At 54.4% G+C, this 23,878-nt stretch overlaps 2 protein-coding genes across 2 annotated transcripts; one reads left to right on the top strand and one right to left on the bottom strand.

Moving 5' to 3' along the window:
• Positions 1–89: 89 nt before the first annotated feature.
• On the bottom strand, positions 90–17,443 carry DDX54 (DEAD-box helicase 54). Its single transcript, XM_032472176.1, has 20 exons — positions 17,241–17,443; positions 14,846–14,975; positions 13,337–13,407; positions 12,556–12,744; positions 12,414–12,463; positions 11,401–11,442; positions 11,175–11,270; positions 10,364–10,485; positions 10,186–10,247; positions 9,975–10,106; positions 8,611–8,821; positions 6,971–7,105; positions 6,350–6,580; positions 6,200–6,273; positions 5,378–5,599; positions 4,087–4,229; positions 3,889–4,002; positions 3,190–3,294; positions 2,803–2,915; positions 90–702 (listed from the first exon to the last, which is right to left on the bottom strand). The coding sequence occupies exons 1-20, from the start codon at positions 17,412–17,414 to the stop codon at positions 470–472; spliced, it is 2,649 nt and encodes an 882-aa protein (XP_032328067.1). The 5' UTR covers positions 17,415–17,443; the 3' UTR covers positions 90–469.
• On the top strand, positions 17,421–22,556 carry RITA1 (RBPJ interacting and tubulin associated 1). Its single transcript, XM_032472186.1, has 4 exons — positions 17,421–17,911; positions 18,099–18,240; positions 18,664–19,020; positions 21,484–22,556. Exons 3-4 carry the CDS (start codon positions 18,719–18,721, stop codon positions 21,989–21,991), a joined length of 810 nt encoding a protein of 269 aa, XP_032328077.1. The 5' UTR covers positions 17,421–17,911; positions 18,099–18,240; positions 18,664–18,718; the 3' UTR covers positions 21,992–22,556.
• The last annotated feature ends 1,322 nt before the right edge of the window (positions 22,557–23,878 follow it).

A 23,878-nucleotide genomic window follows, 5' to 3' on the forward strand; every position in this document is an offset into this window, starting at 1 on the left:
CACGCTCTCAACTCAGCCACACACTGGCTGAGACTTAGTACCCAGGCCTGTCCCTTCCACTCCTGGAGTAGACTGTACTCTTGGTCCACTGGAGGTGCTCAATAAAGTTTTATTACATTAAAAATACATCACTGGGCCTCAAGCACTCAGGCTGAGACACATGTGGCCACCACCTCCAAACCAGAACACATGGAAGTAGCAGCAACCGAGTTGCCAACTCAGGTCTTGGCCTGCCTGGCCTTGCTGGCAAACCCCTATGCACCCTTCAACATTCTGCTCAGATGTCCCTGTCTCAGGCAGAGGCGGCTGCTGCCCTTCTGTGGCCACACTCCCTGGCACGGATGACGGCTCCTGCAGGGACAACCCCCCCAGCGCTCAGCATAGGGCCAGGACCACGGCGGTACACGGGGAACGGTGCTGACATCCACACTCAGACCAAGCGAGGAACCATGGGGCTGGGCCACCTTCCTTACATCCTCTTCCGCATCTTGCCCTTCTTGGAGTGGGCACCCCGGCCGAAGGCGCCCTGCTGCAGCTCCTGGGCGCGGCGCCTGTTGCGGGCAGAGAGCTGCTTGAGGCCCCCGCGTTGCAGGAAGCGCAGCTTCTGGGCTCGGCGCCGCTGCTTCAGGATCTGCTGCTTGGTCTTGAGCTCTGAGCGCACGCGGCCTCCGGTGGCGCTGGCGGCGCGGGGCTGGGACACACCTGCCAGGACAGGGATTCAGGGAGCTTGGCCTTTGGGGCCGAATCCCAATGTCTCCTCCTCCCAAAAGCCTCCAGCTTGCTCCCCCACCCCTTACAATCTGCATTCATTGCTGCGGTCCCAGCAGCCGACACATAGTAATGGCTTAGTAAAGCTTAAATAGTCCAGTCGACAGTAGCATGGATCCTCCAGCCTAAACTGCCGGAGTTCAAATCCCAGTGTGACCTCTTGGCCCCTGGGCAAGCCTCTTTACTCTTCTGTGCCTGTTTCCCCTCCTGTGAATTATGAATAATAGCACCTGCCTCACAGGTCCTAGTGAGGAGTAAGTGAGTTACTATGTGTGCGGTGCTCACAACAAGGCCGAGTCCACAGTAAGGGCCTCCTACGTGTAACTATTACAATTACAAATCATTCAGCAAAGGTTTCTGAGCGCCTCCCCTATGCCGGGCACTGGGGACCCAGGCAGAATCCAGCCTCTGTCTCTGTGGACTGCATGCTCTAGCCTTTTAGATGAAAACAGGCTGGAGCTTAACCTTCCTTTGGCAGGAGAGAAATCAGAGAAGGCAAGAGAGGGGAAGGGACTTGTCTAAGGTCACCCAGCAAAGCGGCAGAGGTCAGCGGCCCTGCCCCGCTTGCTCTCCCAGGTCTCTGGGAGGGCACTTTACAGCCTGCCCTTGGCTCCCCACTAAGCCCTGTGCCCCTCCTCTTCTGTGCTCCCCTCCCCCCAGGCCCAGCTTCTCCTCCCCCATGGCAGTGACTTTCGCATGGCTCCCACACAGATGATCATTAAGGCGGCCCTCATGTCTTTACTGGGGCCGGGGCACCTGACAAGGACCCATCACCCCCAGCAAGGACAAAATACAGGGGGAGAAGAGCTGCTTTTTCCTGAAGCTCACAGGCCACCCTCACCACGCCAGGCCCAGCGAGCCCACAACAGCGGCCTGCTCTACCCAAGGCCCAATCCAGAGCTGAGGAGAGAGGGGTGAAGGGCCCCAGGGAGGCAAGGGCACATCCACAGAGACAGAGTAGGGAGAGACAGAGACTGGGAGGTGTGTGTGTGTATGTGTGTGTGCGCGTGCACGCATGCAAACGCGTGCATGTGTGTGTGCAGAGAGAAAGCAACAGAAACAATGGGAGAGAAGATGGAGAGAGAGATACAGAAAGACAGAGACAAGGAAAAAGACAGACAAAGAGAATGAAGAGAGAAAAAAGGACAGAGACACAGAGTCAGAGATGGAAAGAAACACAGACCCGGAGACAAAGAGACCCACAGGATGAGAGAGAATGCATCGGAGAAAATCAAAGACAGAAACAGGGAGAGCTTGAGACAGAAATGGAGGAGGCATCTCTGTTAGAGAAGAAGAAATGCCGACAGAGACTGAGGGGAAGGTGCAGAGAGCAAAGGAGGCCCTGGGTGAGGTGGACAGGAGGGGCCCCCAGAACCCTGACAGGGAGCAGGCCCCAGGCTGAAGGATGCAGACTCGGACACTGAGGAGGCAGTGAGCAGCCCTGCAGGCCTAGGGGAGGTAAGCAGGGCTGAGGCACCCCCAAAAGAGAGACCCAGAACATGGTCCAAGCTCCCCTCTCCATAGGGGAGGCCCTGGGTGGAGGCGGCGGGCAGCCAGGTGACCCAGGACCAGTCACTGCCCTTGAGAGTCCCTCGTTTCCTCGCCTGAAAAGACGGGCACTCTCAGGCTTCTTGCCCCCAGGTCACATATGGTGAGGGTCCAGCAGAACCTGTCCCCACACAGCAAGTGGGAACCCTTCTCTGACAGTTGGTGCTCGGCCCCAGGGTGGGGGAGCAGTGGGAAGGGGCCAGGCTCCACCTCCTCCCCTCACAGCATGTCAAAGGTCACGATCATCACCACCCCCAAGGCGCCCCTCTGCCATGAGGGACTGACCAAGGTGCTGGCACTCACGGCAGTTGGCCCAGGCCATGGTGGTTAAGCACAAGCTCTGGCAGCAGAGCCAGGTTCAAATCCCACCATAGCCAGTCACCAGCTGAGGGACCCAGGCCAGATCAAGAGGACCAGGTCCTCAAAATGACCAAATGTACTATTTGCCAACCTGCGTTTTAAGGACAGTCCTACCCCGGCTCTCACCTTGCCCTCGGCCACGCTTCCCACCTCTTCGCTCTGGGCCTCGCCGGTCCGATGCCCCTTCCTCTTCTGAGTCACGATCATCAATTTTCTGTTTCTGTTTCCACTTTTGGTAGCTAGGAGTCTGCATTAAGGAGGCTGCGTGCAGCATCTTGATGCCCTCTGGCTGGGAGCAGGCACCCCCCCCTTACCCATCAAGATACAGGCTGTTCCTATAGCGGGTGTGCTGGTTCAATCCCCTCGACCCCGCCCCCTTTCGCCCCCACCTATAGGAGCTGGGATGGTTGAGATGCTAGACCACGCCCCTCCCTGACCCCGCCCTCCATCCACAATAGGAAGTGCAAAGGTACAGCTCGGCCCCGCCCTCTATGGCCCCGCCTTTCCGGATACAGGTCCCGCTTGTAGGAGCTGCTGATATAGCGGCCACTCTCCGTCTTGATCTTTTTCTTGTCCTCCTGTCCCGACTGTCCCACAAACCGCTTCTTCTTCCGGTCCCTGCAGGAGAAGGAGTTAGGAGGTGTGCAGGGGAGGGAGGTGGCCCGCTTGCCCTCGGGGCCTGTTTCCCTTGACCCTCTCACTGGGTTGTTGGATTCAAGGAATGCAGCACACCCACGTCCAGCAGGCAGCAGGTGCTCCATAAAGGCCTGTTCTCTGCCCCTCCTCATCTGTCTGGCAGCCCAGGTCTCAAAAGGCAGAAGGGGTCAGGGGACCTGGATCAAGGACAGGGGACCCTGGGGGCTCCCGATCCCTGCTTTGCCACCACCTGGCTCTGTGACTCTAGGTTGAGCCACATCGTTTCTCCAGAAAGATAGTCCAAATAGGCAAAAGGGTCATGAGCCAGGTCTAGAAAGACTAGGTACCCAAAAGGACAGATGGGGTCAAGATCCCTGTCATGTGTGACCACACGGGGACAGGACCGGGGAGTCATTAATTTATGCTGTGCCGAATCAAATGAGGGGTGGGGATGTCATAATTCCTGATCTAAGGGATCAAACCAGAATCAGGACAGTCGGGGGGTCATACGCTGCTTGTGAGGACTAAGTGACAGACAGGTGGGCATGGCAGGGGCAAGCCCACTGGCTCACTCACCACTTGAGCTGCTGCCGGCCCCTGGTCAGGTTCTGGGCTTCGTCCCCCATCAGGTCCAGGACAGCACCAGCCACCTGCTGTTCGAAGGCGCCCCCATCCCCACTGATGCTCAGGCTGCAGAGAGGGGGTGCAGAGACACCATGGGGTTGGTGAGGGATCAAGCCCACCCACCCCACCCTGGGACCAGTGGCCACTCACCCCCGTTCGCTGTCGAAGTCCTTGGGCCGGTAGGGGACGTAGAACGCCTGGTCCCGCTGCCGGGCCTCCTCCCTCCGCCTCTTGGCTCCCCGGGCAGGTCCTGGTTGCTGGCGCTTCCGGCCCACAACCTCTGTGAAGACGTCCTGGCAGAGACCGAGGCCCCGGGTCACACCTGCAGCCCCTGGACAGTGGACCTGGCCTCCCTACCCACCAGCTGGGGTTGAGGGCCAGGGGCTTCTGGGACTTTGAAAGCTTGGCATTGCCATTTAGATCCTCTGTTTCCTCTTGCACACGTAGCAAGTCCTTGCCTCAAGCACCAGCAGGGGCAGGACAGGCGGGGGTGCAGGAGGGCAGGGTGCTGACCAGGGCAAGAGCCCCATTCCAGTCCCAGCTCGGTCCCCCAGGCCATGTGACCAAGGCAAGGTTCTGTCCCTCTCTGGGACTGGCCTTGCTCTATACGACATGGACAAGTCCAGGGGTTTTCAAGTGCATTTTTGCCTACTGAACCCTCTGTCCTAATCAGATGTAAGAGGGATGTACTGGAGGATGAACAGGCCCAGGACTCTACCCACCAGGTGAAGAGGACACTCTGGTCCCCCACCCCTGCCTTATGCCACGAAGGCCCAGTGCTTGACCCTACCTGTGTCACGTCCTCACTGCTAACAGTCCCTGCTCTGCCCCTTTCCACCTGCCCAGGATTTCAGGCTGAGATTGAAGGTGGTGATGATGACACTGTCACAGCAAACACTAGGCCTATGGGAATCCTCCACGTGCTGCCCTAAATCTGCCCAGCGGGCCCAGGACCAGGCAATGCAGTCACTTGGCTGCACCATCCTTGTCCACAGCATTCTGAAAACGAACTTTCCTGAAATTCACGTGGTGGCAAAAGCCGACCTGAGCCAATGAGAAGCTGTGTCTGCCCTCTTAGTGTGGGGACCTGCATGTCTCGCTGCAGAAACTCATACATTTGACAGCAGTGACACCTCAGACTGTGCTGAAGGTGTCATATCATACATAGCTTACCCACTGTAAAGATTCTGAATCCTACAATGTATCTGGCCCCCAGGGTTTCAGGCAAGGGATGGTGGACAAGTACCATGACCCCATTCTGCAGTGGGGAGGCTGAGGATGGGTCACTGATTTCCACAAGCATCAGAGATGGGACGGGAAACACTGCATCCACCCCAGCGGCTGCTCAGAGCCCCGAGGTCAGCCCCATGGGGGTGGGTCTTGACCCATCCCTTCCCTAACGCCAGGCCAGACACCAAGGTCCCCAGGGTGGGCGCTGTACCTCTACGCTCTCTCCCACCGTCTCCTCTTCCTTCTCAAGCTGCTCCTCCTGCGGTGCTGGTGCCGGTAGGCTCAGGACTGGGCCGGCCAGGCGCTCCTGCCGCTCCTGCCGCTCCTGCCGCCCCTGCTGGAAGCTGGCGATGGCCTTGCGGTCCTTCTGCCGCTTGGCGCGCATCACCTGGCTGCTGAGGTCCCGGCTAGAGGCACTGATCTCAAAGATGGTCTGTGGATGGACACCCAAGGCCTTCACCCCTTGCCTCCTCCTCTCCAGCTACCCCCTCCCCAGCTTGGTGTGCTCTCTGGAACGTTATTCCCAATTCCTTTCCGCTCAGTATCTGCTTTTCACAATTACAAAGAGAGGCCCAGAGAGGGCAAGTAAATTGCCCAAGGTCACACAGCTGGGACAAGCCAGATCTGAGATTTCAACCCAGGTTCACTGGCTCCAAAACCACTGCTCTTAACCATGACAGGCCCCAGCTCCTTTTTCTTGATGCTGGCAGGCAGGTCTTTCCTGCTTTTGGGCACATGATGGGGCCCCTGATGGGAGTCAGGAGGAGATTAACGGTAGGAAAAGCCAGCTCCTCAGGCCTCTAACAGGGCCTCGGTCTTCCCATCTGGAAGGGGTAGGAAATGGTTGCCACGTGGGAAACCTGCTGTGGTCCAGCAGGGATGGTTCCAGAGCAAGGGGCGGCTCTAGAGAAGCTGACACAGCCAGAGCTGCGGGTTGAGAAAATCCCTGCTCGGGTCCTGCTGGGGGTCAGAAGCTCAGAGTTCCTGCACCACAGGGGCCACCGTGGGCCCGCAGGCCCAACCCCCGACTCACCGCCCGGGAGCGGTAGTGCTTGATGCGGTCCACCAGCGTCAGCCGCTGCAGCTCCTTCTCCTCAAAGCGGGAGCCTGGTGGGGAGGGAGGCGTGAGGCCGGGGGTGGGTTCTGCAGGGCCCGCCGCCCCCCGCCCGGTGCAAGGACTCACTGAAGAGGGGGTGCAGCCCCAGCGCCGCGAGGTCCAGCTCCTTGGCCCTCTTGATGGACTCGGGGGACGGCGCCGGCCGTGAGCGCACGTACTGCTGCTGGGCGTTGTCGGCCACGCGGCACAGGCCGCGCAGCTCCAGCGACGCCTCCAGGGTGCTCCGCAGGCCGCTGTCCTCGTCGTCCACCACGCTCTGCGGCACCCGGCCCAGCACCCCATCCAGGCCGCCCGCGCCTGCCGGCCCGCGGGGAGCCAGATCAGATGTCTTAAGGCCCCGCCTCCCCCCCAGCCCTGCTCTGGGTCCTGAACCACGAAATAACCCCCACGAAAGAAACCAAACCAGCTCCTATTGTTTTTATAAACACAGTTTGATGGAACACAGACCTATTAATTCATTTTTGCATTGTGCGGCTAATTTTGTACGAGAGCGCAGGAGAGGGGCTGCTGTGGATTACATGACCTGCAGACCCTAAGATATTTACTGTCTCTTACTGACTTTAAAATATAGGGATCTTCCCCAGGGGTTAAATCGTAAAGCCAGGACAGTCTGGCCCACCTCCACCATTGCCCCTCTACATCATGAACTCCAGGGGGGACCTCAGCCCCTTCCCAGCCTCCCCTCACCTGAGGGCTCTTCATGGGGGCGGGCGAGGGTGAGGGCGCGGCCCAGGAACAGGTGCAGGTCCAGCAGGTAGGGGATCTCGTCTGGGGCCACCAAGGAATAGGCCGTGCCACTTCGGCCAGCCCGGGCCACGCGGCCTGCAGGAGGAGGTGGTCAGGATGGAGCAAAGGCAGAGGACTCACAGCCCAGCACGAGTCCCACCTGCCCAGCCCTAAGGATGCGAGCCAGGTCACGGCCCCACCTCGCCAAACAGTATCCCACCTACGAAAGGGGCAGGGACAGTGATCGTCACCGGGGCTACCTGTGTGGGGCGGCGTGAGCCCATATGGTGCTCTGGGAGGTGAGCAGAAACAGAGACAAGACACTGATCCTTATCAGTATCAGAAGTCCTCAGCATCCCTACTTTGGGGGATTTTTCCCAGAGAAACAACCCAGGGTGCAAAGATTCACTCACAGGGATCCCTACTGCAGCTCTGCCTGGAACAGCCCCAAACTGGAAACCACTTGGAAGACTTAAGGGCAGAGGATTAATTAGCTGATGACCACCTAGCTAAGGAAACAGGCTGCAAACTGTGGCCTGTGGCCAAATCCAGCCCCCTCCCCGGGCCTGTTTGTATATAAAATAAAGTTTTATTGGCAGGTAGACATGCACCTTCATTCACATACTGTCTGTGGCTGCTCTTATCTGATCCTTTACAGAAACAATTTGCTGGCCCTGGTCATAGAATGATGTTTAAATGGTGAACGAAAAACACGCATGATGTACACAGAGGACAGGAGAAGATTACAGGAAAGAGCATCCAGTGTGACTCTAATTTTGTGTTCGGTAAATCCATGTATAGCAACTCCACTTTGGTTGGTTTCTGCATCTTGCAAAAACAAAGTGTCATCACATTTGGAAGACTCGTTTGAGGTGGTCTGGTTCCCACTGTTGGTCACACAGCACATGAGAAAGTCCCTTTGGGGGTTTTAAGGATGCCTCCAGGGACATGCAGAGCCAGCCCTTCGAGAATGATGGAAACCAGGGCACAGTAGGCAGTGGCCAACAGGGAGATGAGCCCCCCTAGACCCGAGGCTGGAGACCCAGGTGGAGGCCCTCCTTGCACCCCGAAGGTGCAGCCATGGGCAGCCTGCCACGGGCAGCCAGAATTTACAGAGTCAACGACGTTCAATCACATACAGGACAATTCAAAGGAACCTGCCTGCCAGATGCCTCTCTCACACACATTTATCTAGTGTACCCATATTTGTAAATACAATCCACACATTTATGAGTTAAAAGAAGACAAAGAAAGAATGGTACTTACCCGGGGCTGGGGGAGGGGGAATAAGGAATTCATTTACTGGGTACAGGGTTTTAACCAGTTTCAGTTTGTTAAGATAAAAATGCTTTGAAGATGGATGATTGTACAACCATGTGAACGTACCTAATGCCACTGAACTTATACCTAAAAGTGGTTAAAATGATAACTTCATATTATGTGTATCTCATCATAGTTTAAAAAAAGAATGTCACAGTGGCAAAGGACACCCCAAAATGGCAGCTGTGTACCAGAGTGGCAAAGAGGGACCATGGTGAAGAGGGGGGGATTCTAATCCCAGCCGCCCCTGCTGAAGCCCCGTCCAGCCCCAGGCTCCTTACCCACGCGGTGCAGGAAGAGCTTGCCCTTGGCGGGGAAGCTGTAGTTGATGACGTTGTCCAGCAGCGGGATGTCCAAGCCCCGAGCTGCCAGGTCCGTCACGATGAGGGCGGAGCACTTGCCGTGCGTGAACTTGGCCAGGTTGATCTTGCGGGCCGTCTGGTCCAGGGCGCTGTAGATGTGGGCGCAGCTCACTCGCTGGGTCGTCAGCAGCTGCTCAGAGTGAAGACAGGAGGGAGGGAAAGGGGTGTGTGCTGGGCAGTGAGGAGAGGAAGGGTGCCATGACATTGGTTCTGGAGGTGGGCACCCTCAGTTTGAACCCCAGCTCAGCTGGGTGACCCTGGTTCGGTATCTTTATCAGTATAAATGGGGCTCTTATCACCTCTCTGTAGGATTGTTTGGATGCCAAAAAAGATGGCACATACAGGTAACTCCCTTAGGGAAGCTGCACGTGCCCCCCTGCCCCAGGACACAAGCCTCATCCTGACTGTCACTAACCAGCTCTGCGACCTTGCCCCAGCTCCCTAACCTCTCTGTGCCTTCATGCTCCTCTGTCTGCAGAAAGGGGGAGAATTAACAGTTCCCTCTCTGTAGCTCTGCTATGAGGATTAAATGAGCTAATACGCATAAAGTGGTGAGAACGGGGCCCGGAATACAGGAAGCACCATGAAAGTGTTAACTGCTCCTTAAAAATAGCTATTTTGGTTTTATTCATCAGTGACTACATGGAGGAAGCACCGTTATGTCAAACATGTATTAAATACGGGAAACTCAGCGAACTGTGTCTTCAAATAACAGAACCCAGGTGTGGCTGTCCTGACAGTGGCTGCACCAACTCAGGGGGGTCCCAGGCAGCCCTGGGGGTTAGGGGACCCCCTCCTCCACCAGAGTCCAGGTGTACACGTGTGGAAAAGCTCATCAAACTGCTCACGTAAGATCAGGGGACCTCACACAGCTTACAGTGCGCAGGCTATTGCTCAGTTTTAAAAAGCTGAAGCACATGCGACACTGAAAATCTACAGAAAAATGATAGGATGGCTGGGATTTAGAATGGCTGGGATAATTTCAAAATACCCTGGAAGGAGCAAATGAATATCAGATAAATCAAAGGTGGCGTGAGTTGATAACTGAGTATCTGGAAGCTCATTATGGTATTTTCTGGCTTTGGTAGATATTTGAAAGTTTTTATAATGAAAAGTATAAAAGAGTAATAAAAGCACGGAGCCCTGGCCAGGCCCAAGTGCCATTCCGGTGCTGTCCCCTGGCGGCCGTACGCAGAACTGCAGTTCCGAGCAAGAGATGAAGGGGGCGAGGGAGGGGGGTGGGGTGGGAGGAGCCGTCCGTGCCCATCCCCTCCCACGCTCACCTCACTGAGATACTCCGCGTGGTGCTTGGTGGCCACAAACACCACGGTCTGGTCCTGGGGCCGCACCACGGTGCGCAGAAGGTGGAGCAGGACGGCGGCCTTGGCGTCCTCGCGCACGAGGAAGAAGGACGTCTGCGGGGAGAGGGGCCGCTCGGGTTGGCTCAGGGGGTCCAGGCCGTGGGCTGGGGAAGGGGCAGGCGCGGAGCCTCACCTTGAGCTGCTCGTTGAGTTTGGCGTCCACGTCTAACCGGATGAGCACGGGCTCCGTGAGGCCTGCGGTGGGCAACGGAGGAGGATGGGTGGGGTGTCGCTGAAGGACAAGACGCCCCCTGCCCCACCCTCGCCCCCACGAGTCCCAGCCACCAGCCCCGCTCCCCCGGCTCCCTCACCGGCCCGGGCGAACTCCACCAACAACTTGGGCAGCGTGGCGGAGAACAGGACTGTCTGGTGGCCCCCGGGGAGGCGGCCGATGATCTCCTGCAGCTGCTCTGCGAACCCCATTTCAAAGAGCCTGGGAGGGTGGAGGGCAGGACCGGGTCAGGACAAGAGCTTCCATTCTGGTGAGTTCCAAACCTGTCATCCTTGCCCCCATCACACTTCCTGCCACGAGGACTGGTGTTTGCTTCATAAGGTTCCTTAATTCAGCCCACTTTTTCTCTACTTGACAACCTCCTCCCAAGCAATAATGACCTTGAAATCCTGGGTCTGCTCTCAGTTTTCCTACAACTTCAACAGCAGCAGCCATCCCTCTGGGCCAGGCACGGTTCTAAGCACTTTATAAATACCAGCTCTCCTAGTCCTCGAGCACCCCTGTGAGGTCCCTGCTATTTTGTCCCCACTTTGTAGCTGAGGCTGCCAAGGCCCACTGACCCTCAGGGATTTGTCCCAGTTCACAGTTTACTGGGATTTGATCCCACCCGGGTCTGGCTCCACACCGTGCTCTCAACCTTGTGCTACTTTTTATCTCTTTGAAATCGTGGGTTTGTTGTTTTACTATTTTTTTCAATATTCCTAAAAGTAATACAAGATAAAAACTGCTGGTCCAGGGAGCCCCATCAGCTCTGGCATTGCCTACAGTCGATCTGTGGCCCACACTTGGGGAACCGCTGCTTCAGTCTTGGCCACCTAGATCTCTCCCGGCAGAGCGCTTCCTCCTGGCCAATCCTGACACAAGTGCCCGGGTGGCATCTGCAGCCTTACCTGTCGGCCTCATCGAATACCACGTACTCCACACCCTGGAGCTTCAGGTTCATCTCCACGGCCACGTGCACCAAGCGCCCAGGGGTAGCAATGATTCTGGAAGTGGATGTGCATGCCAGGTCACCCAGGGCCGGGGCCACCAGCTCAGCCCTCCGCTCATGCCCCAGCCACTCACTGGCCATGTGGGAAGGGGCCCCAGAGCATCACCCCCAATCCACAAACTCACATGTCGGGATTCTCATGCAGGGCTGCAAACTGGTCTTCCATTCTAGGGAGAAGAGGGGGTGTCAGCTTGATAGAACAGGTCTCTTTTGTCTCTCTCCCTTCCCAACACCAAACACCCAGGTGAGTTTCACACCCTGATCCCGGGCTTGGAACTGGCAATAGCCGGGAAAGGCTATTGCTGAGATACTAGGCAAAATCACTGCCTTGACAAGAGATACAAGTTCAAACATACAAAAGGACTGATACAACAGAGTTCCCCAAAGAGATGGACTCATCTCACTGGCTCTGTCTGGATTGCAACAAAACCACCTTTGACCCACAGGCCACCTAAAAACTAACCCTGGAACTGCCCGCTCCACCTAGAACCAGGTTTCCTTGATCTCTGTGTCCTTGTTCTCAAACTGTTTGAGCACACATCCCTAACTTTAGTTCTCCTCTGAATCGCCCCTGGGTCACCTGTAGGAGTCACGATTCTGGGCCAGGTCTAACTCAGGGAGGCATTTCTGACCATCACAGCTATAGAGATAATACATTATAATGTAGACAAAAGAACCCTGAAAAGCAAAACACTCTCTCAGAATCAAGAGTGATTGGTGACAGTGACATTCTGAGAGAAGATTAAGGGGCTGCCCTTTGAGGGAGAAACTGTGGGATGGGCGTACGGGGGTTCTAATCTTAGCTCTATTATCAAAGCACCGCGTGGCTCTCTGGGCCCGCCACTTCCTCAGTCTGCTCATCTATAAAAGAGGTGCGGTGCCTGCTACCTCAGAAGGATGGTATAAGCACATCAGGAAAAATACAATATTTTGCAAATTTGAGCTACTACAAACGTTCTGTGATTTTTGCGCATTGCACTTAAAGCAGCCCCAAGTCAAGCAAACTAAAGCATTTTTAAGAACGTGTGGAGACTTGTTGTTATTAATAAGCGTGGGCTTAGTCAATCTGACGCCCCCTGGAGACACGGGGTGGGCTTGCGTGGGGGGGCGGGCAGCAGCTCAGGCGACGGGCACTTACTTGTCCCCGCCGAGGATCAGGGCAGTCTTGAGGCCAGTGAACTTGCCAAGCTGTGCAAACAGAGAGAGAGAGATTGAGATGGTGATGGAAGCTGACTCAGGCCTCCCTGCGTGGCGCTGGCTCAGTCCCCCGCCAGACACACCTCCTTGGTGAACTTCATGGTCTGCAGGGCCAGCTCTCGGGTAGGGGAGAGGACGAGGGCGCGGGCCCCAGTCTGGGCGCTGTGGGTCTTGAGCCGCTCGAACATGGGGATGAGGAAACAGGCCGTCTTGCCGCTGCCCGTCCGGGCCATGGCCACCACGTCCTTGCCATCCAGGATCACCGGGATGGTCTGTGGAGGAATGGGTTGGGGGGAGGGGCGTGGTCACCTCCTGCACCCAAGCACCATGTGACCCAGAGAGGCAGGTCCCCGGGGCCTGGGAGAACCAGGGCAGCTCAGTGAAGGGGGCCGGCCTGCCTCCCAGCCCTGATCCTATTCTTGCCAAAGCCTATCTGCACACCTCCAGAGATGAGCAGCCTGTGACTCCCAACTCTCCCCACTGTTCCTACATCCTTCTTCAGGTTAAGCCTGACTCTATGTCCCTGTCTAGTCCTTCTCAGGGCCCCACGGAAATGTTGTCTCCCTCTAAACTAAATGTTTCAGCACAACAACCATGAGGCCCAGGTGATAATGGGGCGTCTGCGAGCTGCCCAGGCTGCAACTCGGCAGTGGGCAGTGTGAGTGGCAGAGAGATCCAGGGTGGAGCTTCTGCTCTGCTGGGCCTGATTTTTTCCACCTGTGAAATGGGCAGGCTCATGGGGCTTTAGCCAGAGTAAGAGGGGACGATGGATATGACGGTGGGGACGAGGGGTGGATGTCAAGAGGCCAGACAGGAGGGCCAGGCTGGTCACCCTCCCAATGCGCATCGCCTCCCGGCCCGTACCTTCCTCTGGATGGGCGTTGGAACCTTGTAGCCTTTCTTCATGATGCCTTTGAACACCGGGTAGCTCAAGCCTGGGAACGACACAGGAATGGCCAGGGGGCTGGAGGAGCCCCTATGACACGTGACAGAAAACTACACAGGACAAATGACTCTATTGTCAATGAATGAACAGCAAGGAAAAAGAGAAAAGTGACAGAGCAAAGCTGACAGATTCATGGAGACTTAAAAGACAAATCTACTGATCGTGGGGTATGAACGTCACTGGGATTCCACACTCTCAGTGCTGTGACATGATGGGGGGGGTCTGAACGCTGACGGGGTCTTGGATGATACGGAGGAACTGTGTTTGTTTTCGGCGTGGCCAGGTCCTGCATCTCCTGGAGCCATGTGGGAAGTACTCAGGGCTAACAGGAGGGGATGCCTGGCATTTGCCTCAGAACCCTCAGGGATGATGCGGAGAGAACAAGATCAACTGCTGACCAGGTTAAAACTGCTGAAGCTGGTGATGGGTATTGTGGAGACTCACCATTTTCTATTTTTTTATACATTTGAAGCTTTTTATAATTATAAGAAAGAGTGTGTTATGTGACAAGGGATGGTGATGGTTGCGGGCATGGTGCTGACAACTGAGGCACGCGGTACTATGGGCAAGCAGGGCAGGAGGAACCTCGATGTGACCTGGGCTTGTGGAGATGGGAGGATGGTGGGAGGCCGGAGACAGAAAGGCACTATGGTTTCCACTGCTCCGTGGTCAGCCGTTCATCTTAGGGATTCAGAAAGGCAAAAACCATCCACAGGTATATGTTTTTGTTTTTCCTTTGATTTTTGATGAATTCCAGTATGTCTAGAATATATTAATTGACTGCCTAGATTTCTTTTGTCAGTTGACTATTTTCCTTGCCCAATTCTCCACCAGGGTGTCTGTCTTCTTCTTACTGATTTGTAAAAGCTCTTTGTATGTTACAGATATTAACCCTTTGTCTGTCCCATAGTGGCAAATGTATTCCTACTATAGCATTTAATTTAGTCTCCAATGGTCTTTGGCATACGCGTGTCCGATTAGAAAAAAAGTCAAATGAAACCGTGCTCAGGTCACACTTAGAAAGCCCTCTTTTCCTTTCTCAGATTATAAAAATATTCATCTTGATCTTTAAAGCCTTGCTCCAGATGCTGCTGATTTGTAAAGAGCCAAGAAAGAGTTCAGCTTTCCTTCTGCTGCCCAGATGTCCTGATCCCACCCAACTATCTCAGCTCTTCCCTTCAGCTCTGAAATGCCACTCTGTGGTGCCACTCAATCGCGGGACATCTCTGCCTGTTCCTGCACCAATATTGCCCCAAGTCTTGGCGCTAACTGTTCCCTTGTTGTGTCAGGCCGGTGGCTCCTATGAGGAAAATGCTTCCTCCATCCACCCAACACCTCCCACAGTGCCGGGCCCAGAGCAGAGCTCGGAGGGTGTGTGACCCCCTGCTGCTCCTCCCCCGAACTCCCTGGATGCCTGGCTTACCCACCCATGGACTGGAAGCCTCCCGACTTCTTCTTCTTCTTGTTCTGGGCTCGCACCAGCTCCCGTGTGTCCAGCTCCACGTCTGAGGTGCATTCCGAGGTGGGGAAGGTGGGGAGGGGTCTGCCGGGTCCCAGCTGGGAGGAACAGGGAGCCAGCATCACCCTAGGCACAGTCAGACCACAGGGGGCAGGGAGGGGGACTGTCCTGCCGCCAGTCTCCCCCTGCCCCATCCAAGGTGATGACGCCATTGCCAGATCACATGACTTCTCTGCTAAAGGTCTCTCCTTTGATGGGACCAGGACAGGGCAGAGGGTCAGCGAGTGGGGCTCTGCAGAGAGATTGTCTGCATTTCAATCCCAACTCTGTCACTCACCAGCTGTGAGACCTCAGGCCAGGGACTTCATCTCCCAGAGCCTGTGTTTCCACATCTGGAAAATGGGGATGACAAGAGCGAATGCCTCACGGGGTGTTGTGAAGACTGAAAAGGGACTAAGTATAAAGCTGAGCGCAGCGTCCAGATGCTGGTGTCATTATCATCATCATCATCCTGGCCTGTCATTCAAAGCCCTCAAAACTTTAGGGAGCCAATCAAAATATCTACTATGTGGCAGGTACTAGACTTTTCCAATCTGCCCTGCCCCACCCCCATCCCCTTTCTGACACATCATCCCTCACCAGTCCTGGTCTCTCTGGTGCCTGGCTTCCTCTCTGCCCATCCAGGTGTCCTAGCACAGCTCAATCAAACCCAGACACCTCCTCCTGGGAGCCTTCTTGGACCACAGGGCTGTCCCCTTCCTCTCAGAAATAACATATATAAAGCACTCATTCATAATAATGTCTAAAACTCACGTGATAGTTACTATAAGCCAGGTGCTGGGCTGAGCGTTCATATAAGTTAACCCACTTAATCCTCAGAACAGCCCTGTGAAGTAGGTACTATTATTTACTCTACTTTACATGGAAAGAAGCTGAAGCACAGAGAGGCGAAGTGACTTGCCAAAGTCACACAGCCAGTGAGGCATTTGAACCCTGGTTTCAGAGTCTGTTCTTTCCTCTGTGACCCTCTATGGTCCACTACAACCCTCTAGGTCAGAGCTGCACCTTTTTTGTACAGTCCTTGAGCTAAGAATGGTTTCTAAATTTTAAAAGATTGTAAAAAAATCAAACAAAGAAGACAGTGACCTTTTTTGGTCCCGCAAAGCCTAAAATATTTACCACTTGGTTCTTTACAGGGAAAGTTTGCCAACCCTTGCTCTAGACACATGATTGACAAAGAGGCTGGAACACACTGGTGCCCCAGCAATATTTTATGACAAGTAGAAAGTATGAACACTGTCATTCGATCTTTTTCACAGTTTTTGAGGCACACATAATCATCTGCTTTCTATGCATGTGGAAACTGAGGCACAGAGAGGTTCAGCAACTTCTCCCATGTCCCACAACCAGTACAAGGTTGGGTCACCTTTCAACATGGGGCTGCGCCTTTATAGAACACCTACTGTGTGCCGGACAGAGGCTCAGCTGGGGTGGGATAAGGTCCCCATCTGGTCCCTGTCTCGGAGTATAGATGCCGGTTCATGTAACTGCCCACTCATTCATCTACTTACCCAGAACCTACTCTGTGCCAGGCACCGGCTAAGCATAAAGCTGTGAGAAATAAAGGGCTACAGCTCTTTGGCCCCCTTGGCGCTCACACTTGCCCTCCTCTCATCTGTATACAGTTGGCACTCAGTGGTGAAATCAGCACAGGGCCCGGATTTGAATCCTGGTTCTCCCGCTCACAAGCGGTGAGTTCTTGGTCAGGTTCCTTTACCCTTCTAGGTCTCTGTTTCCTCCTCTGGAAAATGAGGATGACAGCACTTAGCTCACAGGGCTGTTGGGGGGATTAAATGACAAGGCTTGTAAAGATCTTAACAAGCAGACTGGCACATAGTAAGCGACTCATAAAAGCAAGTTTTATTGTTAGTTTCCCAGAGGTTGGGGGCATCACTGTCCAAAAGCACAAGGTGCAGCCTTCTCGACAATTCAACCTCCCAAGAATCCCCGAAACTCTCAAAGTCAGAGCTTCAGCATTCGCACTTTTCATTGGACGAATGGGAAGTGGGACCTGCCCCCTTGGCCAAGAAGTAGCCAATGAGAAGCGAGAGACCAAGAGCCGGCCAGGGAGGCCCGCCCGCAGGCCCCAGCCCCTGAACACAGGAGCTTCGGTCCTCTGGATCCCGAGAGTGCCGGGCCCCGAGACACGTGCTCAGGCCGGCCGTCCAGCCCCGACCACCCGGCAACCGACCTCTCCCCACACTCAACCGTGCCCACTCCCCAGCTGGGGAAACTGAGGCTGTGGGGCGCTGCGCGAAGCCGGGACTCGGGCTCCGACGTGTGTCCGAGCCCCACGCTCCTACCTTCTGGGCCCGGGCGTCATCTTCCGCCTGGATCTCAAACTCGCCGTCCTCCGAGTCGCTGCTGCGGGACTGGGAGGCCGTGCCCCGGCGCTTCCGGAGCCCCTTCTTCTTCCTCCACTGGGCCATGGCAGCTCTGGACCGCGGTGCGGCCGCCGGGCGCGTGCCGGCCGCCATGCGGGCCCCGGCGCAGGGAAACGAGAGGGGGCGGAGTCTGCGGGGACGTACCAACGGCGCGGCCGGGGCAGGGGGGGACGCCGTTGCCCCTCTTGTGCAGCCTCCGGAGGATTGGCCCACAGCATACACGCGTACAACTCCCCTGACTGGCGCAGAGGGCTCCTCTCCGAGGCTTTGAGGAATTTCAGGGCATCCGGAACAAGACCCCGAAGCCCCCCTCCCCGGAACTAATGGTTCTGGCCGCCCCGCCCCACCTGCCGCTCGCTGGTTGCTGCTTAATGAGCGCGCCGAGCACACGTCGCTAGGGCCTGGCTGCTCCTGTGGAGTCCGTCCGCGCGGTGCCCCAGGCTGGGGTTCCCTGGTCCCGGGGATTCCAAGCTGCAGAACTCGGATGTACCGCGTGCCACAGGGGCCCGAGGGTCCCCTCAGAGAAGTCCAGACCTGAGGGGAGGGGGCGCTGAGGGTTGCGGCCGACGTCCGTGAGCCAAGATGCTCAGGTAGGAAAATAACTCAAGAATGCGGGACCTCGGGCGTGAACTGGGACGGGACATTGATCGAGGAATGTGGGACAATGCGCGGGAGGCGGGGTGGTGTGGAGCTGGGCGTGATTCCCCCGTAGTAAAATGGTTAAGTGCATAAGCTCTAGACTCCTATCAGGTTCAACTTCCGCTTCCACTGTTTTAGCTTTATAGGTGGGACTTCCGCTTGTGATTTCGCCGTTTGAAGCCTCGGTTTTGTCATCTGTAGAATGGACATAATGGAAGCTACTTCACAGGACTCTTGAGACGATTAAATGAGACAATGCTTGTAAAGTTCTTTGCACCAGGTAGGCATGGGATTGATACTGGTTGCTTTTTGTTTTTTTTTTTTTTGCCCCATAAATATGAACAGGATATGGGAACCTGCCCTGTCTCCCTCCTCCCACCATGGTTTGTTTTCTGCTTGGTGACGAAATGAGCAAAATCTCTTCATCCCCCTCTAGCATTTTATAAATATTTACTGAGCACTCATTGTATGCTAGGAATGCATACTTATACATTACATATTTGCCAGTGGCACCTTTGTCCCCATCATTAACAACTAAAAAAAGGTCAAACATATTTCTGAAATGTCCCCTGGGGTTGGCAGCTTCCCTTTGAGGAGGACTGGCTGAAGGAGAACAAGATCCTTTTGCCACAGGGAGGGGGACTGAAGAGATTGCCAGTCTTTGCTGATGACAGATGGTTGCCACCCTGACCCCTTTTTACAGGGAGCCCTGGAGGCAGGGCCTGGTGGGCAAAGCACACCTGCTGTCACTGGGGACCATGGGCAGCATGAAGACGCCCATGGAGCTGGCCATCAGTGGGATGCAGACCCTCCACCTTCAGCAGCGCTGCCGGGGCAGCTGCCGGGTCAAGGTTAGGCCATCGTATGTGGATGAGACTTTATTTGGCAGCCCTGCAGGCACCCGGCCTGCACCACCAGATTTTGACCCACCCTGGGTGGAGAAAGCCAGCAGAACCAGAGGACTGGCTACAGGGGCCTCAGGGGCTAGCGGGAGCTGTGAGACCACCTCCTGCAGGGGCAGCATCCCGACCCTCACACCAAGGAAGAAGAACAAATACAGGTAACAGGACGGGGAGATGCCCTGCTGGTCACATGCTGTGTGACCTTGGGCAAGCACTTTGACCTCTCTGAGCCACAGTTTCCTCACAGTGGAAGGTGGAACCTAGTAGGATTGTTGAGAGGATTATATGAGATGAGACATGTACTTGGCAGGGTAACCTGACACTTAGGAAGGTCACAATAAATGGTAGCGATGACAATTGTGATGTCCCCATCCCCAAATGTCATAGACTGGGCTTCTTAAGGCCCGGAGGGGTCAGGTGATTTGCCCAAGATCACACAGCAATTTGCATAAGATTATTAACATGATTGATTCATGAAATAACATAGATGTGGTGATTCCAAATTTCAGCAAGTCACTTTGAAAACGGTTCTTGCTGCATTTTCATGAACAAGTTAGAAAAACAGAATCTAATACTTACGGTTGTGGTTGTAAATTAGAATTAAATTATTTGGATTATTAGCCAGGAGGGAGGTGTCCAGTGGTGGGCCAAAGGGCTCTGTCATATTTTTTGTCATCAGTGGTTTGTTTGAACAAAGACAGAGATTAGTGTATTAATCAGGGCTGTTATAACAAAATACCGTAGACTTGGGGGCTTAAACAACAGAAACTTATTTTTTCACAGTTCTGGAGGCTTGAAGTCCAAGGTCAAGATGCCAGCAGGGTTGGTTTCTCCTGAATCCTTTCTTTGGCTTGCAGATAGATTCACTGTGTCCTCAACATGGACTTTTCTCTGTGAGGATGTACACTCCTGGTTCCTCTTCCTCTTCTTAGAAGGACTCGGATCCTATTGGATTAGGGCCCCACCCTTATGGCCTCATCTAACCTTAAATTACCTCTTTAAAATTCAACATGAATTTTGGGAGGACACAATGCAGTCTGTAACAACTAGCCCATCATATTTAGGATCCATTCTGAGCCAAGAGGCACATTAGTTGAGAATGGGAATGGTGCATATTTAAGATTAAAGTCAGCAAGATGAAAGCAAGACCCCACTGCTATGTCAGGTTGAGGGAGACACACTGGACAAGTCCCGTGGAACACAAGGCAGGGTCAGGTTGACATTAGCAGCACTGACACCTACAACGTGCCTGAAAACACTGATACCAAGGTGGGCTGCATTAACAGAAGTATGATGTCCATGACAAGGGAGGTTAACAGTCAATCTCACGTTCTCCTGGAGGATGGAATTTTATGCTGGATGCTGACAAGCAGAGGGTGTCAAGTGAGAAGGTGCATAAGAGGTAGAGATGCTGTTGAGTTAAAACTTTGGCACCAGACAGACATGGGCATCAACAGACGTGGCTTGAGCAGTTAAATCAAGTGGCAAAGGTTGACTTTTCAAAGACTTGGAGTTTGAGAGTGGAAGCACTTTTAGTACTGGTCAAAAACTGGACCTGACTCCTCATAATTTTTAAAAAATTGCTGAATGAATCTAATCAAAGGTGAGAGGCGCGTAAATATGATTTAGTGATCAAGATCTTGGGTCCTTGAGGGCTGCAGGGAGGGGAGCGGCTGCATTTGCATCTTGTCTGTATCCTCCTTCTTGATTGGGGGCCTGACCCTCCTTGTGCCTCAGTTTTCTTGTCTGTAAAATGGGCCTATCATAGTCTTCCTCCTGGAGATGTTGTGAGAAATAATGAGGTAACACAAGTGACATGCTAAGTCCTGGGCCTGTACATGAAAGGTGCTCTGGTGGTGAGGCCAGGTCAGCTTTATCACAGAAGTTCAAACTGAGCTTTCCCTATGTGCCAGGAGCTGGGCTGTGCAGTTTCAAGTCTAGTCAGAAAGGCCACGTGACAACAGAGGGTGCAGCTGACAAGGTCACTAGGAAAAGGGGAAAGTAGTGGGTCAAAGGAAAAAGTGAAAGCTCTAAAGACTGAGGTTATATTGAGATTTTGGTTGAAAGTGACGAAAAGACTTACCTAAACTGGCTTCAGCAGAAAAAGGGCATTTGGGGCTCATGTAACGGGGACTCAAAATCTCATTGGGGTTCTGTCTCCATTTTAGTGCAGCTTTCCCCTACAAGTCCAGGTAGGAGGGTCACCAGCTGTTTTGCCCTCACAGCATGCCAGTTTTTCAGGGCTAGGTGGAAGAAAAACATTTCTCTCCTAGCAGTTTTAGCAAAGATCCTAAGACAGGCTCTCATTGGGCAGAATGGGTCATGTTGTTATTCCCGGGCCAATCAGTATGGTCAGGAGGATGGAATATGCAAATTGGCCTGGCCTGGGGCGCATGCCAGGGAATGGGGGGTGGGATTGGATGCTTGGCAGGGGAAAAATAGCAGAGATGGGGGTAGTGGTACACGAGGGCTGTGGCCTCACTGTGCGTGCCAGGCTGGGAGACGGACTTCTGGGATCTACAGGCAACCCTGTGCTGCTGCAGGTGCCTGGCAGGGAGTGGGGGCGGGCAAGGTTTTTAGGGTTTATTCCCCCAGCTCACTGTCTCTCTTCCCTTTGCCAGACTGATCAGACACACTCCTTCTTACTGCGATGAGTCACTCTTTGGCTCCCGACCCGAGGGTGCCAGCTGGGAGGCCCCATGGATGGCGAAGGGGGATGCTGCAAAGCTCCATGCCCTCTTCTGGACACCCCCAGCTACCCCTAGGGGCAGCCACTCGCCCCACCCCAGGGAGACCCCAGTACGAGCCATTCACCCAACTGGTCCCGCGAAGACAGAGCCCAGGATGGCAGCAGACTCCCGGAGGTTGTCGGTGGATGGGTTAGAGTCTCCACGCCCTCTGGGGCGGGAACGTTCCCATTCCCTCACCCACCTTAATGCCCCCAGCGCAGGTCGCCCGCCCACCGGTACCCCCCGCACAAATGGGCCTCGGGATCCCAGGCCTTCCCCGTCGGGGGTGACCTTCCGAAGCCCCCTGGTGACTCCCAGGGCTCATTCAGTCAGTGTTTCAGTGCCAGTTACCCCCCGACGAGGCGGGGCCACCCAGAAACCAAAGCCCCCTTGGAAATGAGTTTCTTGGTCCTTTCTGCGGGTCTGCCCATGGGCGTCACAGCGAGGGGCATGGTTTCAGAGGATGGTGCTGGTGGGCAGGCCTCTGGGGAGACCAGCAGGCAGGGGAGAAGCCCACGGCTCATGGAGACAGACATCGAGGGTGGGCAGTGCCTCCCTCTGACCTCTAACTGCTCCCTGCTTTCTCTGCTGATGCGGATTTGAGGGCCGCCCCTTGAGATGCCTGCCTCCTGTCCTGTCGTAGTCACACAGCATGTCAGTGCCAACCAGGGGTGTCCCTTGGGGAGGGTCCCCCTCACCTCCTCCTTCACACCCACAACATTGTCTCGCCGCCAAGTGTGAATAAATGGTGTGATCGCCAACCTTCACCCTTCTCCCTCCCTTCAAGCCAAGCTTCCTGCTCAGGATGAGTCTGGAGGCCTCGGGAATTTTCCCAGGCACAGCATGTAGACCTAGCGGGGAACAAAGGGATCTGGGTGATATGGGGGTGGACATTTAAAAATTTTAATGGTCATGTATTTATTTTCATGCATTAAATGTATCACTAGCTCATCAAAGCCGTGAGTTTTACTAATTTCTTTTTTCTTAGGGTAAAGGCCAGTGTTAGGCCTGAGTTGATTTAAACAACAAAGTGAAATAATATAGCAATCGTGACAGTTGCTAATGGGCCACTGAAGTTTGGAAACACAGGGCTCCTCCCTTCTGTTTCTAGCTAATACCACTAATTAGTGGGTTGGCTGGTTCTTCCTAAGCTCAAAATGTGGGCTAGAATTTGTGTTGAAATTAGATAGATAGATAGATAGATAGATAGATAGATAGATGTAATATAAATTTCCTACCTTCTCAAAAAACAAAAGCAAACCACAGTGATTGGGACTTTGCAAAGTGGAAGAGTCCAGGAAGATGAGAAAGTTAAATGTGCATCTGGACAGCACTCGGGACAGAGGCCTAAGCGGTCGGGGCGCACTTTTCTCCTGTTCTGCACCACCATCCTGCGTCAGAGGGTCAGACCCCTTGGGAAGACCAGCAAAGCCTTTGCTCTTTTGGAGTTGCAGCCCAGAATCCCATCATCCCAGTGGACTTGGGTGGGGGCTAGGCCTTGTCCCCGTTTTCCCCTGATGCACTTCCAGGAAGCACTGGGATCACAGAGAGGCCAGCAGGAAGCCACATTGTCGGTTCTGTATCTCCACCCTGGGGAAGGAAGAGCGGACGCTTCTGGGGAACAGTCTGGGAGGAAGCAGCAGTGGCCAGGACCAGGGAAGCAAGCCAACTGCATTCTTGGCACAAATATTTAGTGTTTTAAACTTCTCGCCTCAGTTTTACTTGAAACATTCAGCTCATTTGCCTTTGTCCCCTCTCCCTATTTGGTGGGGGGAGGTAATTAGTTATTTTTAGAGGAGGTACCAGGGATTGAACCCAGGACCTCGTGCGTGCTAAGCATGCGCTCTACCACTTGAGCTATACCACCCGCCTCCCTACGTTTTAATAGACACTGGCCTCAAATACATCTCTCCTCCCAACTGCACTAAAAGAGCAGCCACCACCCAAGTATGATGATAAGGGGCAACTTACACAAGGCCGTGATGTCTGGGAGACAGTTAGGGGTGGTGGGGACTGGGGCCACCTGTCTCTGCCATCCCAGGGGGGCACTGCTGCTCACTTCTAGAGGACATGCAGGCCCCGGCTATCTGGATGATGAGGTTTCCCCAGAAAAGGTATTTCTAAGCAGTAGCCTCTTGATTTTTTAAATGCTGACAGTGAATTAAAAAAATACAGAGATTGTTCAACTACCTGGACACCAGATAAAGCCAATGTGAGGTTGCTGGTTTATGACCTCGGGACCCCTGAATTTTCACTGTGTTAAATGGGAGAGAAGTTGTGGCAAATT

Source organism: Camelus ferus, chromosome 32 (assembly GCF_009834535.1).
Source record: "Camelus ferus isolate YT-003-E chromosome 32, BCGSAC_Cfer_1.0, whole genome shotgun sequence".
In the NCBI taxonomy this organism is placed as follows: domain Eukaryota; kingdom Metazoa; phylum Chordata; class Mammalia; order Artiodactyla; family Camelidae; genus Camelus; species Camelus ferus.